Raw genomic sequence first — 18,040 nt, 5'->3', positions numbered from 1 at the left:
GTATGTTTTTTAATCAATTTAACAAAAAAAAAAAAAACAAAGTGGCTTCTTGACAACTACTACGTGGCTAATTAAAAGAAGTGAGGATCGAATGGTCATTTTAGTTTAATTATTAGCTTCCTTAGCTTAATTACTTCACTGATTTTTATTATCAGCACCTAGGATCCGGAATCATGATACAACTAACGTCGTCCTTAGGCAGCTGTCGCTGCATCCCAATAACTCGAAAGATATAAATCGGTAATTAATTAAATAAATAAATAATATTGCGTATGCTGTTAGGCGTGGTGGTGAATAATGACTATACTTGATAAGAGAATTAGAACCCCTAGGTTTGACACTTACACTGAATTTGATGCAAATTCTTCACTTTTATGAACATGATTTAAGGCCTGCCGCTAGATCTCTTCATCCTTTTTGATTAGTTGACTGCAGCTTTACATTTGATGTAATCACAAAAGTAATTAATTAATTATTTATTTAATTAATTAATGTTTACAGATATGAGTGCTAGATAGCTCCTCATATGGCTGATTATAATTAACAAGATATAAAGAAGCACACGCTCATCACTTGTGCTTGTTCAATTATTCAAACTCATGCATCAAGATATAATTAATTATTAATTTTGGATTACTTGTGAACCATGATACAGTACTTTTAAATAATTAAAAGTCATTGTGAATTATACAAATATCTATAATTTTCGTAATTATTATAATGTCACCAAAGGTGCATGTATTGGGAATATTGGAATGAGCTGAAAATGCCTTATATCATTCTTTCTTTGACTTTGACTAACTGTCCGTGAGAGAGGGACTAATTGAAGACAGATCAGATCTATTTTCATATTGGTAAATAAAATGAAGAATAAAAAAAAAATAGAAGTTACTGTTTATTATTTGGATTTAGTAATAGCCAGTTAAGCAGATTTTCTTCATTTTAATGGGGCGAAAGTTGGGACTAAGGTCTCCTATTCAACGGACATTTACCAAAGCCTATTTCATATATTATTAACAAATTGTTTCTGTATCTACCTATCTATTATCATGGTTCATATGTTTTGATAATATACATATAAATATATATAAAACCAATAATTTACCCACTTGAAAATTTAATTTATATCGTAAGGCATAGTATTCAAGATTAAGCTGTATATATTAGTGCACATTTTTATGATATCATCATAAGCCATATCACAGCTATATAGCAGCTCAGATCCTTAATAATTTACTCAACTCCTTGTCATTCATCTTATTGTATATATATTTGGTTCAGCAACACGAAAGCAAAATTAAATTAATTTGATACAGATCGAAGTATCTTAGGTTAAACAAGAATAAAAAGAGTTAAAGTTATATTTAGATAATATTAAATGAATAATATAATTTAATATTTGACTTTTTATAATTTAATAGTTTTTTTCACTATTAGAAAAATTATTTTAGCAACTATTTTTCTCATTTTTAAGAGCAATTAAAATAATCGCTAATCTATTTTACTGATAATTAAATATTAGTCGTCTTATATTTTGTCGCTAAAATATTTTAGTGATAATTATATAATTTTCGAAAAAAAATTTTTAATTGTCACAAAAAAATATATAATTACTATTATAACATATAATAATAACAGTAAATATATAATTGTCATAAAAACATAAATTAAATAAGATATACAATAATTATTATATTATTATCACTAAAAATTTGGCACTAAAAATTATTTTTGTTATAGTGTTTATGTTATGATATTATTATTTTTTAAAATTTAAAATAATCGAAAAATATACATAGTAATTAGTTAAAAAAGTTGAGTTTGCGTAAATTTTATATAAATCTTTTATTTTATTTTATTTTATTTTATATTAATTTTTTTTGGATTAACAAGAATTGAACATTAAATCTTCAGATCATAAAATTTTAATTAAAATATTATGTTATTTAATTTTTTTAAAACTTCAATTAAAAAGAAGTATATAAATAGCTATGTGTCTAACATTCTAAAAATATGATAAAACAATAATAAAATAAATAAATGTTTTTATAATTTTTATATATTTCTGTGCCATTCTCGGTTGTCAGGCCTTGTTAGAGAAGCTAGCATATTGCACTGATCCACACACACATTACACATCTCCCTCTCTTTTTCTCTCCTAAAAGTTAAAAGCCACATACATACATAGATACATAGATAAGGTCCGTGCCCTTGAAGCTAAGAAACTGTGCAAACTAAGCCTCCTCTTTGCTTGTTTGTCCCCTCTTTCCTGCGAGCTTCTTTGTCTTCTTTCCTTTGTCCTCAAACGCTCCTTTCCCTTATTGCTTCTCACTAAAGGTTTGTATCTATCTATCTCTATGTTTTTGCTATCACTACTTAGTTTCTTCTTCTTCTTCTTCTTTAGTTTCTTTTTTTGACATGCATGAGTCTTGGTTTTCTTATTTTTCACTTTATTAATAGAATCTATTATTGTTTCTTATTCTTCCTTTTCATTAGTTTCTGTATGTATTGTCTGTTGATCTATCATATGCTTCATTTCAGAAAATGAACTAACACTTTTCTTTAATTTTTTTTTAGGTGTTTTAATTCTGTAGTATTAGTTACAGTTAAACTCTAACATACATAAATCGTAAATATTGTGCTTTCTCCTAGCTAGCTCTTATATTAATTAGGTTTGGGAAAAAAAGATTATATATATTCATATTATTTGGTTGTAGCTAAAAGCGTTAGAGAAAAGGAACAACAAGCTTAGGGTTTTAGCTAATGGATTCTATATCTTAATTATACAAAACTTTTTTAAGATATAAGATGTACTTTTCTTTAATTTTATTAGTTTACTTCCTTTCTCTTATGTGATTTCTTTCAACATTTGGTTGTGGTATGTGCTTAATTATCCCTCCAATAATACACGTACAGTAGTCCAAAGTTCAAACTGATATGTATGAACCTTGGTGTTTGTTTCTAAGGCAATCAGCATGCACATAACTTATCATTTTTTTCTTATAGTTTCTGATTGGTTCTCGGTCAAATATCAGTCCAAGTTTAACATAGTCATCATTAGAAAAAAAGATCTCTAGCTTTTCTCTAAGAATCTTCCCTAGGGTTATATTATAGATAGATCTCATAAATTCAAAATTCTGTGTCAGAAAAAAATGCCTCTTATATTTTATTGCATGGACACAATGTTAAATGAAAAATAATATTTGTATTATTTTTAAATTAATTTTTGTACTCCTTTATTTACAGTATAAAAGACAAATATTTTATCTTCTTTCAAATTTTCTTTATCAATCATCTTTAATTTTAAAAGTAGAAAATGTACAAAGAAAATGTACACAGAGTGATGTATATAACATTCCTCATCTTAAACCATACATACTTAATATTTTTCGATTTGATATATATATATACTTTTATATATTTCTCATATACTTATTAATTTTTTATTTGATATATATATATATATAAACTTAATTAGTTACAATAATAATTAAAGTCTTATCCCTCTAAATAAATTGGATGACATAAATCACACTACACTTTTCAATATTACATTTGTATTTATGTTATTTTTCAATAAATTATGGAAAGTGTGATTTTATTTGGACCAATTTTCTATATAATTGTTATTTCCTCCAAGTTCTCCTTATTTTTTAGTTATATAAAGTAGCATTTTCACACAATGACTGTCAGGAAGAACACACATACATATATGTTCCCGAGATTATCAAGTTTTGGGCCACTAACTTTGAATTTCTACAACATAGACTATACCGCTAGCTAGTTCCATTCATTCATACTTGCTATGTCCTTAATTAATTAACTATAACAAAAAACCGTTTCACATCTACCTTTTAATTATTTATTCAACAATGTTAAATTATTAGCTAATAAATATTATTATTTTAAATCACCACATAATTAATAATAATTTATACTAATATTTACAAAAATTATATAATTTAGATTTATATTTATTAAAATTTACACACATAAATAAATATATCTTATATTCATATTTATCATAATTTATATTAATAAAATTTATTTATTAAAAATAATTTAATATTTATATAATCAAAATTATTAAAAAGTACTCACTCCTAAAATCTTTTAATATTTATTTATTTATTTTGGTGTAAATATCTGCCTTCTATTGTATCTATAAAATAAACATATAATCAATAATAATCCAAGGATTAAGCAAAGCTTAATGATTATTATTATCCTTGATTTTATTTGTCAGGTAATTAATTAGAAGCAAAAGAATAATCAGAATGATGGCAGGTAGTGGACAACTAACAGTTCCACCAGGGTTTCGGTTCCATCCAACTGATGAGGAGCTTCTCTACTATTACCTAAAGAAGAAAGTTTCTTATGAAGCCATTGACCTTGATGTCATTAGAGAAGTTGATCTCAACAAACTTGAACCTTGGGACCTCAAAGGTATCTTTCTATCTAGTTACATTCATTACATCTATCAATATAAATTCTTAGCTTTAGTATGGTGGTTAAGAATGGAGGACTACAATCATTGTTGCAAGTGCAAGCCCCGGTGGTGTGTTCTCGATTTACATTAAATTTGTAATGAATAAAAAAATTGAAAGAAACCATTAATTTGACATTAAACGAGAGGATTACTTAGATGTTATACATGTACGATTATACTAGTACTAATAGAATGAATTCCATCAAAACTTCATAGTTAAGTGTACTAAGACAAAAGTAGTACTAGGATTAATGACTTTTCAATAAATTTGTGTTACACATCTTTTTTAGTATTTAATCAATGTGGTTGGTCGAATGGTTAGTTCTTTTGTTCTTTGAAGCAAGTTTGTCAGAGTTCGAATCTTACTTTATATATGCAGTAATAATTTATTGATTAATAACAAATTTTTAAATAAATACCAGGTCCGCTTTGAATTAATTTTTAATTTTTTGGATTAAAAAATACTGTGAGAATTGAAAAAAAATAGTATTTCATTCTTGTTTGAAATGGTTAAGTACCATACTAAGATGTTGGCATTGAATGATGATTGAAATATATGTGTGGAGTTGTGCAGATAAATGCAGAATAGGATCAGGGCCTCAAAACGAGTGGTATTTCTTCAGTCACAAAGACAAGAAGTACCCAACAGGAACAAGGACCAATAGGGCAACCACTGCTGGTTTTTGGAAAGCCACTGGGAGGGACAAGGCCATATACCATACTAACAATTCCAAGAGGATTGGAATGAGGAAAACCCTAGTTTTCTACATCGGCCGTGCGCCCCACGGCCAGAAGACTGACTGGATCATGCATGAGTACCGCCTCGATGAAGACGACGCCGAAGTTCAGGTGACAGAGAAAAATAATTCCTTACATGCATGCAATGCCATTCAATAATAACAATAATGTTTGGAGAAAAATTCAAGACGGCAAAATTTATTATTTTTTATTAGCATTTTTACTCATCAATTTATTTTATTTAGTCTAATAATTTAATAATAATTTTAATTTATATATATTTTTATAATTATGTTACATAAACACTAAAACCAATTATTAAAATTAATTATTGGTATAAAATATATATTAAAATATAAATACACATTGAAAAAAAAATCTATATATAAATACATTAGTGATTGATTTTAGTGAATAATTTTAGTTTTATATAATATTTTTAATATTTTTAAATATTAATGACTAATTACTAGTATAAAATAATAATTTATTAGTTCTCTAGTATTTCTCTAATGTTTAAGATGAAATATAATCTTCTGTAAAAAAAATATGTATTATACATAAATATATGATGACTGATTTTGATAATTAATTTAATGTAGATATGACATTTTACCGTACAAATATGGTTTATGCTCATCTTATAACAACAAAATGATTCATTTTATTTGTGTACACAAAAGATAAGTTATATAAATAACTCTTTGTTTTTGAAGTTATTGATATAGCCAATAAGTCATTCTATATTCCTAGTGAAATTTGACATGCTTCAAACAATTAGTGAGTGCTATATACATAAAATGAGAAAATTGAAGTTGCAATAAAAAAATGATTTTGTATGTATTGCAGGAGGATGGGTGGGTGGTGTGCAGGGTTTTCAAGAAGAAAAACCAAAGCAGAGGGTTTCAACAAGAAATTGAAGAAGAGGAACATCATCACTTAGCAGCAGAACATCAACACATGAGAGGAGTAGCAAGCCAACAAGTTCTGGACCCAAAACACCACCACCACTTGCAACATCATCAAGGACTCTATGATAATGATAATGATAATAATTACACCAATAATTTTGATGGATCCATGCACCTTCCACAGTTGTTCAGTCCAGAATCTTCCGTGGCTACCGCGGCGGCGCACACTTCCATGAATGCCATGGACATTCTTGAATGCTCCCAGAACCTTCTAAGGCTCACAACAACAAGTGGATGTGGACTCAATCTCATGCAACAACAACATGGAGAGAGGTTCAATGGTGATTGGTCTTTCTTGGATAAGCTTCTTGCTTCACACCATGGCAGCACCATGGATCATCATCACCATCATCATCATCATAGCAAATGCAACAATAATCTTCATCATCAGCATCCTGCAATTGCTATTGGAACTACTTCATCTCAGAAATTCCCATTTCACCACCTTGGTTGTGACAACCATGATATCATGAAGTTTTCCAAGTAGGGTTGTTATGAAAAATAATAATATAATAATAATCATTATTATGATCATAAGCGATGATGAGGTGAGAATCAGAAACTTCCTTTCTAGTATATGTATTTCAGAGCATCCTCCTGTTTGTTAGGTACTCATTGGAAAAATTCTCCCACTCATTAATATTTATTAGCATTTCTTTATTTTGAGTATCAATTGTGTATAGGTATGTATCTTTGTTATATTTTCAAGCTGCTGTTAAATAATATGATACTATTCATGAATGCTTATTTTTCATGTTGTTGAATACCATGGCGATCTACTTTCTGCATATAAATAGTTCTTTGCGATGTATAATATTTTCGACAAAAAAAAAAATGTTTAGGGGACAACAGTACGTATCGAGCCTAAAACTACTCAAACTTTTTATTTTTCACATTATTTATTATTTGAATGAAGGATATTTATTTTATCATCTTTCACGTGCTCATCATATTAAATGACTGACAACAATATCAAATCATTGCGATTCATATTACTTTAGAATAATAATACAGAGAAAATATTTAAAGTTATATTATTTAATTTAATATTAATAATTATTATATATATAATATTTATAAATATATATTTTTTAGAATAAAATATTTTTTATTTGTAAAATTTATTAAAAAATTTATAAATATTTTTAAATTTTATTTTATTTTAATTTTATCTTAAAAAATTTTTATTTGTATTAAATTTATTCCTAACGAGTAAATTTTTAAAACAATTATGACCAATTTAAAAATAATTTCACAAGAACAACTTTTAATATAAACAAATCAAATATATATTTGTTATGTATTATTGTTAATTATATTAGTCTTAATTTTTTTTAAATTTAGTTTTTAGGGATATATTTGATGCAAATTAAAATTTTTGAAATAAAATTGAAACAAAATAAAATTCAGAAGTATTTTTAAAATTTTTAATAAATTTTAAAAATAAAAAATATATTTTATTCTATTTTATTTTTATATCTAATATTATATATTTATTCTAAAACTAATTAATGATTGAAAATAAATGGCAAAGAAGGCAAGATATGATTATCTTTGACCTCCAAACAATTTTGTTATTTTATGATTTTTAATACGCAAAAACTTTTGGGGGATATAATTTGGGAATCAAAGGGAGTTATAATTTGTTTTTTTAATGTATTTTTTATTGTTTAATTATTATTGAAATAAATAGATAATTTTAAATATAATAAATATAAAATTATAGATACTAAATTAAATAAAATAATTTTATATTATTATCTTTTTAATATTACTCTTAATATAAGTGGACGTTAATTTTATTATCTACTACTATATTTTAGACATTTAGCAACATTTATCTTAATATTTGTTAAAATATTAGTAGTTATAACAAAATTACATATTAAGTAACATTTATACATAAATATTACTAAATACATTTAATTTTTTAAAAAATGTTACCTATTCTTAATCACTTATTCACTTTCACACGAAACAAGTAAAATTCCTTACTCGTAAAATCAAAATCTCTCACTCCTCACACTTAAATTTCGTTCACGCTTGGAGCATTTGTTTCGATCTCAATATTGTTGGATTTCAATCTCAATCTCACTCTTGTTCGATCTCGATCTTACTCAATCTCGCTCTTACTCGCACTTTGCATCCTTAATCCCTCACTCTACCTCCTCGATTTCACGGTCTTCCTCCTTAGTTTTATCATGATTATTGTAATGCTCTGTACTTCAACCACATGCTACCTCTAATTCACTTAATTCTTCAATTTCTCATCTCAAATTTAAAAGCAAGCTCATCGGTAAGTATACACTCTATCACCTTAAGCCGTACCTCTAGCCGCAAAGCACAGGACGATAATGCATCACGACAGTTTTAAAACTCCATACAATAGTATATAATCAAGAAATATTAAAACTAGAAGGCTGATGAAGGAAAAGATGACCAAAGCTATATAACAATACAGAGAAACAAAGCATGAAGCGTTCACACACAATATCTAAAGTGCGTTGGTACGAAAAGAACAAAACATAATATATAAAACCTTGTAAACAGTTCCAGAATACACAAGGTAGTAGATTAAATAAGCAAATTATATATATATATATATATATATATATATATATATATATATATATATAACCAAATGAGAATTAGTCACAGCTTGCGGAGTTTAGGCTGGCTAGTTAAACAAAAGATACATCAGAATTTTAAGTTAAAATCAGCCACGTCCTATCTCTTAAAGGTTCTGAAATACAAGCCTCTAAAGCAACATAATATACAAAAAGGAGAGACTACAAAAGTATAGCCAGTCCGTCCTTCAGACTCTAGAGAAACGAACTGCTCTGATACCATAATGTAACACCCTACCACATAGAGCTTTACGCTTAAGCAGTAAAACAGAGGTGGTGTGGTATTACGACCTCTAAAATAAAACATATACGTATAATACTTGAAAGAATATAATATACGAGGAGTCTTAAAGGATAGGTAAAACAAAATCACAAAATTAAAAGCGCAACGCTCAAGAATAAGGATTACTTGTGTACAAAGAAAGCTAAGGTACACTAACATATATGTGTAAATAATGAGAGTAGAGAGTCAAGATACAAAATATCAAGCTCCAAACTCAGCCTGCGAAACTAAAGTTGGCCAGAGAATAGTCATATATATATATATATATATATATATATATATATATATATATATGTAGGAATATAATCTATAACCTAAAATACATAACAGTAATCCTAGCTCTCCATAAACCTCTATGAGGTACAAAATTAAAACATTTATATACGTAAGGAGAGTTCTATACAGGAGCATATATCTAAACAAAATAAAATATAATATCCCCCAAAAGATCCACTTCGTTGCAGAGAACTCCAGACGCCTAGCGAGGTGCCTCTCGACCTGCATCTGAAAAATACAAATATCTATATGGAATGAGAATTGGGGGTTCTTAGCATGGTAAAGATGCCGCATATATAAGATATAAGGTCCCAAAAAAGTCAAAGGCAATCCTAGAACGCCGACACTCAAATTATAAATCTTAAAGAACTAAAACAGAAACTATAAAATCTGGGTAGTTCTTTAAGGTTCTTAAACTTAACCAAATTCTAACTAAACCCTCAACCATTTCCCCTTCCTCTAACATCCTCCAAAATACCAGTAGATCCACACATACAAACAAAACAGACTAAACAAATATAAGTAGAATACAGATACGGCATGTAGCAAATATAGCAGGTAAGCATAATAATCACATAGGCAAGCCCAATTAATGCATAATTAAACAAAGCACACATATGCATATGATGTATGTATCCTACTAACCGTGAGCTCACGTGTCGGTTATTTTACCAGAATCTGACACACCCAGTAGCTAACTCGGATATCTTCTCTCTGACATGCCTCCACACTCTTAGAATATAGTGCCTATCACACTCTCGGGATATAGTCCCCGTCACACTCATGGGATATAGTGCCCGTCGTATTTCCTAGGACAAAGTGTTCCCACACTCTTGGGATGATATAATGCCCGCCATGCTCTAAGGATATAGTGCCTATCACACTCATAGGATATAGTGTCTGACATACTTTTCAGGGTAAGGTGCTCCCACACTCTTGGAATATAGCTCCCGCCACGCTCTCGGGATATCGTGCCCGTCACATTAATGGGATATAGTGCCCAACACACCTTACAACAGAGAGAAATCCAACATACTAATCATCATCAACCATCCCAATCAGAGTTCAGTTAACATATTCATTATTCATAATCATTCGCATTTATTCATTTAATACCATTATGGCCAAATATTCACCAATTATATAACACTTTCACAATTCTCAACCATGATTCATCATATTTTCAAGCTTTCTTCTCTTCCAAGCTACCATCCCTTCCTAACTTTACCTCATCACTAAGCATACAAGGTTTAAGGGCTAAAAGAGTAAAAATAGAGGTTTAGATGTTCAAAATTACATTGTAAAACATAAAACTCACTTTGCTGATTTCAGGGGTCACGCGTACGCGTTGGCGTGTTTTTCTTGCTCGTGTACGCATGCACCTTGCTTGCGTACGCGAGATATTGAACCCGAAAGGGTTGGTTGCGTCGCGTGCAGGTGGTCGCGTACGCGAGTTCTGTAGAGTGGGTAAAATGTTAAGTGCTGCAAAATTTCAATTTTTGTACCCCAAACTTTCGACGCCCATAACTTTCTCGTTTTAAAATATTTTTCATTCATTCTTCGAACAGTGTAAACTTCACGGACCCAATTTTGATATGAGACAAGGTCGAAAGAATTTGGGTTCGGAAGCCGAGTTATGGCTCGTTGAAATTCGGCCAAAAATCATATTTTCACAAAAATCCTCAACCTCTATTTTACCAAAAATCATAACTCATTTCAAACATTCCAAGCTTACAAACAACATCAAGACATACCAAATCATACCTCATCATCCCTCATTCATATTATGACATCCTTAAGTACAAATTCATCAAGTTTAACTTCAACAAGTTAACACCCAAATCATACAACATAACTCATCATCAATATATGAGCATTCTTAACCCACTACAACTAATCATTATTCATATCAAATATTATCATCATAAATCCATATCATCATCAAACATCATATAGTCTCATCAATTTCATCACTTGACACAATTATCATCAATCATTCAACATACAATCCAACCACACAACTCAACAATGCTAATAATAAGTACTCATATGTTCACAAATCAAATCACCAACCGACTTCAATCCAAACTTATCCTATGGTCATCTAGCCTAAGTTTTCACAAGACATTATATATTAAATACGAGAAACCAAAACTATACCTTGTCCGATTTCCTCATATAACCCAATAACACCTCAAATTCACCGTTTCTCAAGCTTTCAAGGCTTCAACACCTCACTAATAGATTTTTCAGCATAAAATTTCACTCCAAGCTTCTATTTCCTCAATTTGATTCCAACCCACAACCAATTTCAATTTAACATCATAATTACCACTATAATCAACATAGAGCTCATTAACTCAACATCACACAAAGAGGTTGAACACTACAAGAATATGGCCGATTAGCTACAACAAAAAGAGTCGTAAAATCATCGCTAATTTGACACAAAATATAATTTAGGACGGATTAGCTACCGTGTAGCAACTAATACTTTCCTCGCTAATTATAAGTCGCAGATTAGTGAGGCAAATAGAATAGTCACTATTTCATCGGAAAATTTTTTAGCTACCAAATAGATAATCGCAAATCCATCACTAAAGTAAAAGCTAATTCCATAGAAGAAATAGACTAAACAGTAGTCGCTAATTAGCAACAAACTCTACTGCAGCAGACTCATCGCTAAATGCAAGCTAACTTCGTAGACAAAATGGAATGCTTAGTTGACGTTAATTAGCGAGGAATTTCTTCGAACCTAACTTGTCGCAAGTTATCCGCTAATATGATCACAAATCTGTCACATTTTGTAGCAAATCTATAGCTAATCTTTGAAAATCTTTAATCAAATTTGTAAAAATTTTGTCACTAAACAATAGCTATTTTAAACGAGAAAGTAGAGTTATGATGTAGTCGCTAACTTGCTAGGAAATAATATATAATCAATTAGTTATAATACTATCACAAAATATCATCACAATTTCCTTTTAAACTAGTAACAAATCGATAGATATCTCATAAATGTTTTAGTCGCAATAGAGTCTTTAATTTGTCACCATTATCAACAGCAAGTATGTCGCTATACTAAAATAAACCTCATTATTTTTTTTTTATTTTAGTCATTGAACTAAAAAATATCACATACAGAATAAATTAGTTCATCAAAATTATACACGTTTAAAAAAGTTCAAACCATGTTTCAAGAAAGTAAGTATTGAAGCTTAACCTAATAATAACCAAGCATTTGGGCTTGATCAAATGCCTACTCTATCTTTTCAATATCTCAAAATAAGATGACTTAATTAGTAAACTAAGCAAGGAAAAGTGAAAAATACACATCTCGGTACCTCATTTCACATTAAAAATTTAAAAAAAAATGAAAAATGCAAACACCTAAAACTTAGAATATCAATTGCACAAAGAACATGTCCGCCAATTCCACCTTCATTTTCACCAATATTGTCACTTATACTGTGATCAAACTGCAAAAATGTCACGGAAAAATAACATCAGTAAATAACAGCACATCAGTGAATCAAAACCAAAAACAGAATAATAAATTATTTAATCAACAATAAATTAAATGGAAAAAATAGCAGTCATCAGAACAGCAGCGAAGATAAAAAAAAATTAAAATCAAGAACAAAAAATAACAGAACCAATAAATTAAAATCAACAATTAACAAATTCAAAATAAAAATAACAGTAGAAACAACCAACAATGAAGAACAACAAATTAAAAATCAACAACAAAAAATAGCAACAATGAAGAACAACAAATTAAGAACAGAAAATCAAGAACAAACAATAGCAAGAAGCCAAGAACAATAAATAAATAGCAGTGAAGAACAACAAACCATAGCAAGAACAGAGAAAATCAAGAATAGAACAAAATTGTGTTGAATTAATTAATTAATTGATCGATTGATCAATAAAGACCCAATAATCAAGCTAAAGTCAAAATCAAATGAAATCACTATACCCCTAATAATAATCAAGCTAAGTAAGGTGAAAAAAGAAGGGGGGAGGGGGTTGAACACCCAGAAAAATCATGAAGCTGGTAGCAGTCACAACCTTATCAAGAATGGCAGGTATATGGTGTTCAAGAAGTTGCTTTTCTGCTGTGGCTATCAGCGGCTTCCTAGTAATCGCATCCAAGTAGATCAGGCATCTATCATGTTCCTCTTGCAATCTTGTCTACAAAAATGAGTACAAAAAATATCCATTCAGTACATAAACAATGTGATATGCAGGAAGGGTTCAACTATGCAAAGATAACTATTATGCATGATCAGGTATACATACATGGCATGGCAAGATCCAATAGTTAAAGAACTACTTAAAGGAGCACATACAAATACCAACAATTCAAGCTAACAAGATAATAGAAGGGGATAAAGAAAAGGAAGCACCTCCACATGCTTCAAATAATCTGGAACATCTGATTGCTGCATGTATTTCATACCTTGAGCAGCATAAAATTCAGATGTGCATTCAAGAAATGGCTTCTCGAAGCTTTCTGCATATATTCCCAGTGCTGTGAACATCTTCAAAAGATGGTTTAGAAGTGTTCTATCCACTGCTTCACCTAATCCAAAATATCAGACGAACAACAAAAAAATGAAAGTTCCATCACAAAAGGACATTTATGCCCCCCCCAAAATATGATAATTTAGCTAATCTTTTTTTATGGTAAGAGAGATAAATTAATTCATATAACAACAAATAATGGTCATATATAATAAAGATGTATTCTACTGGACCAAATTCATTAAAAAATAATTAACAAACTACTCAAGACAAAACTATTCACAAAATTATCCTTTGTATGTCAACCAGTTACAATGGTTATTGATATATTTTGAAACAGAAAATTAAAAATATTACAAGTATTTTGACAGCACATGCTCCCTCATGATCTCATCAGTGTCAGATCAACTCAGCCCATGCAAGATAATGGCAAGAAGAAACATAAAATCTATGATGACAGCAAATAGAAAAACCAAGGAAATACACTCCCTGCCACCGTCATATATAAAGAGGTCTGACATTCATTTATAAGATTAGGATTGTAACATAAAGATTTACCTTTCACTTTCAATCATTCTTAGAAGACCGGTAACAATTTTGTATTCAACTTCAGGAGATAATGAAAGATGTTAGTGGAAAAGTTGTAAGCACATGTCCCATAAGGACCGTACATTTGTTGTTTGCTTAACATATGTCCTATCTAGATACAAGGCTATACCCCGAATCATCAACATTTGGTCACAAAGATCCTGCCAACATCTCTCAACTAGAGATAGAAAAACAACCAAATTTGGACTTTGTCTAACCAAAGACTGCAAAGCAGTAAATATATGTGCTTCGCATTCCGTTTCAATTCGCTGATAAAGATTTCCAGCCATTTTATATATGCAAAGATCACTGACAGCCTACAGAAGAGTTCACCATAAAATACTAATGAGCTATTTCACCATAAAATTCACAGGGCAAACCCAAGCCAACCCAACTGTAAATAATAAATAATAACAGAATATCTAGGAATACCTGATAAAGCTTTTCCAAATCACAAGAGTCGGGTTGCTTCAAGAATATAGCACAAATAACAGACTTCAATTTTGCCCATGTAACCTCCTCAAAATTTGTGGGCAGTGTTGGCTTACCTTTGAAAGAAAACAGGGACGTATGAATAATAAATTTAGAAGTTGTCCCTTTGTAAAGCTAAATATTCAAACTTATTTACAATACTACTGTGCCAATTTGTTTTCCAAATAAAAACAAGAAATTACAAATATGTTCCGCTTCCACATAAAGAAAACAAGCTTACAGTACCACCATGTGTTACATATACATTCACTATAATTATAACACAACCATAAGAAAATACAAAGAAGTTTAGATGTAGAAGACTAGAAGTTATTGATAGATATCTCTAAATTAAATCCCATGATATCGTATTTTACATTATATAAAGTAAATTTTAATTTTGATGCATTGAGTCTTGCATTTGCATGACCATTCAAGTGAAAAATGCAAGACCGAACCACATTTTCTAATGTGGCAGGATACGATCGAAAGGCAGTTAGTGCATTAAATTGAAATTCTTTCTCTTGGTAGCTATACTACTTAGGGTCCAAAGTTAACCACAAGCAGGGAACGATAATTAATAGGCAAAAGTGAGTGTTTAGGTCTTTGATGAGCGGATAATTTATACGCTTTTTGACATTGTTTTTAGTATGTTTTTAGTAGGATCTAGTTACTTTTAGGGATGTTTTCATTAGTTTTTATGTTAAATTCACATTTCTGGACTTTACTATGAGTTTGTGTGTTTTTCTGTGATTTCAGGTATTTTCTGGCTGAAATTGAGGGACTTGAGCAAAAATCAGATTCAGAGGTTGAAAAAGGACTGCTGATGCTGTTGGATTCTAACCTCCCTGCACTCAAAGTGGATTTTCTGGAGCTACAGAACTCGAAATGGCGCGCTTCCAATTGCGTTGGAAAGTAGATATCCAGGGCTTTCCAGAAATATATAATAGTCCATACTTTGGCCAAGAATTGACGACGTAAACTGGCGTTCAACGCCAGCCTTCTGCCCAAATCTGGAGTCCAGCGCCAGAAAAGGATCCAAAACCAGAGTTGAACGCCCAAACTGGCATAGAAACTGGCGTTCAACTCCACAAATGGCCTCTGCACGTGCTACACTTAAGCTCAGCCCAAACACACACCAAGTGGGCCCCGGAAGTGGATTTATGCATCAATTACTTACTCATGTAAACCCTAGTGACTAGTTTATTATAAATAGGACCTTTTACTATTGTATTAGGTATCTTTAATCATCTTAGGATCTTAGGACCATCTTTGGATGCCTGGTTCTTAGATCAGAGGGGGCTGGCCATCTCGGCCATGCCTGGACCTTCACTTATGTATTTTCATACGGTAGAGTTTCTACACTCCATAGATTAAGGTGTGGAGCTCTGCTGTTCCTCAAAGATTAATGCAAAGTACCACTGTTTTCTATTCAATTCTTCTTATTTCGCTTCTAAGATATCCATTCGCACCCAAGAACGTGATGAAGGTGATGATTATGTGTGACGCTCATCATCCTTCTCCCTTATGAACGCGTGCCTGACAAACACTTCTGTTCTACATGAATTAAGCTAGAACGAATATCTCTTAGATCTCCTAACCAGAATCTTCGTGGCATAAGCTAGAATGATGGCGGCATTCAAGAGAATCCGGAAGGTCTAAACCTTGTCTGTGGTATTCCGAGTAGGATTCAATGATTGAATGACTGTGACGAGCTCCTAACTCGCGATTGCAGGGCGTTAGTGACAGACGCAAAAGGATAGTAAATCCTATTCCAGCATGATCAAGAACCGACAGATGAATAGCCGTGCCGTGACAGGGTGCGTGAGCATATTATTCACTGAGAGGATAAGATGAAGCCATTGGCAAGGGTGATGCCTCCAGACGATTAGCCGTGCCGTGACAGGGCATTGGATCATTTTCCCGTGAGATGACCGAAAGTAGCCGTTGACAGTGGTGATGTATCACATAAAGCCAGCCATGGAAAGGAGTAAGACTGATTGGATGAAGATAGCAGGAAAGCAGAGGTTCAGAGGAACGAAAAGCATCTCCATTCGCTTATCTGAAATTCCTACCAATGATTTACATAAGTATCTCTATCCCTATTTTATTATATAATATTCGAAAACTCCATGATTATTTTATATCCGCCTGACTGAGATTTACAAGGTGACCATAGCTTGCTTCATACCAACAATCTCCGTGGGATTCGACCCTTACTCACGTAAGGTATTACTTGGACGACCCAGTGCACTTGCTGGTTAGTTGTATCGAAGTTGTGACAATTATGAATTAAGATCAGAGCACCAAGCTTTGGAGCCATTACCAGGATTTGTTCGAGCCTGGAGATCACAATTTCGTGCACCAGTCTTACGTTAGGAGCTTCCATGTTATGACTAACTCAGTAATTAACTTGTGCGGGTCTATAGACATAAAAATGACCTAAATAAGTACACCTATTGAGCCCATCTTATTGTTTCCCAAAGAAATTGAGGTTAGGAGAATCATCATGTATGCTAGTACAGAATAAATAAAAAGGATGCAATCTTCGTTAAACCATACAATATAGAAAATCCTTCAATAGATGACAACCAAACAGTGAATCACCATGCAATGTATAATATATATATATATATATATATATATATATATATATATATATATATATATATATATATATATATATATATATAAGAAAAATTGAATAAATAATTAGAAACAGGTCAAAATTAGAACAACACTAAAATTAAAACCACATAAATTAGAACAACAACCCACAAATTTAAATTAGATAATTAAAACAAGAACACTCAGAACAATTTTTCAAAAAGAAATTATCTAACAGCCACAAATTTTTAAATTAGAGAACTACAAATTATCAAAACTGCAAGAACAAATTAGAAAGAATAAAACCAAGAATCCTAAACTAAAAATCATAATAGCAAAATAAAAGTAGAACTAAATATTAGAACAGAACTAAGAATAAATAACCAGATCCAAAAAAAATTAGAACAAAAAATTTACTTGAGATGCATCCCTATTCTAGATGCAGAGAAATGCTACTGTACTG

At 30.7% G+C, this 18,040-nt stretch overlaps 1 protein-coding gene across 1 annotated transcript; it reads left to right on the top strand.

The window, feature by feature from the left end:
• Positions 1-2,201: 2,201 nt before the first annotated feature.
• On the top strand, positions 2,202-6,939 carry LOC112773003 (protein SOMBRERO). The gene is made up of 4 exons (XM_025818043.3): positions 2,202-2,337; positions 4,247-4,446; positions 5,064-5,338; positions 6,077-6,939. The coding sequence occupies exons 2-4, from the start codon at positions 4,278-4,280 to the stop codon at positions 6,683-6,685; spliced, it is 1,053 nt and encodes a 350-aa protein (XP_025673828.1). The 5' UTR covers positions 2,202-2,337; positions 4,247-4,277; the 3' UTR covers positions 6,686-6,939.
• Positions 6,940-18,040: the final 11,101 nt, after the last annotated feature.

The sequence above is a fragment of the Arachis hypogaea genome, chromosome 18, assembly GCF_003086295.3.
Source record: "Arachis hypogaea cultivar Tifrunner chromosome 18, arahy.Tifrunner.gnm2.J5K5, whole genome shotgun sequence".
NCBI lineage: Eukaryota > Viridiplantae > Streptophyta > Magnoliopsida > Fabales > Fabaceae > Arachis > Arachis hypogaea.
This window is presented reverse-complemented; position numbering and strand designations above follow the sequence as displayed.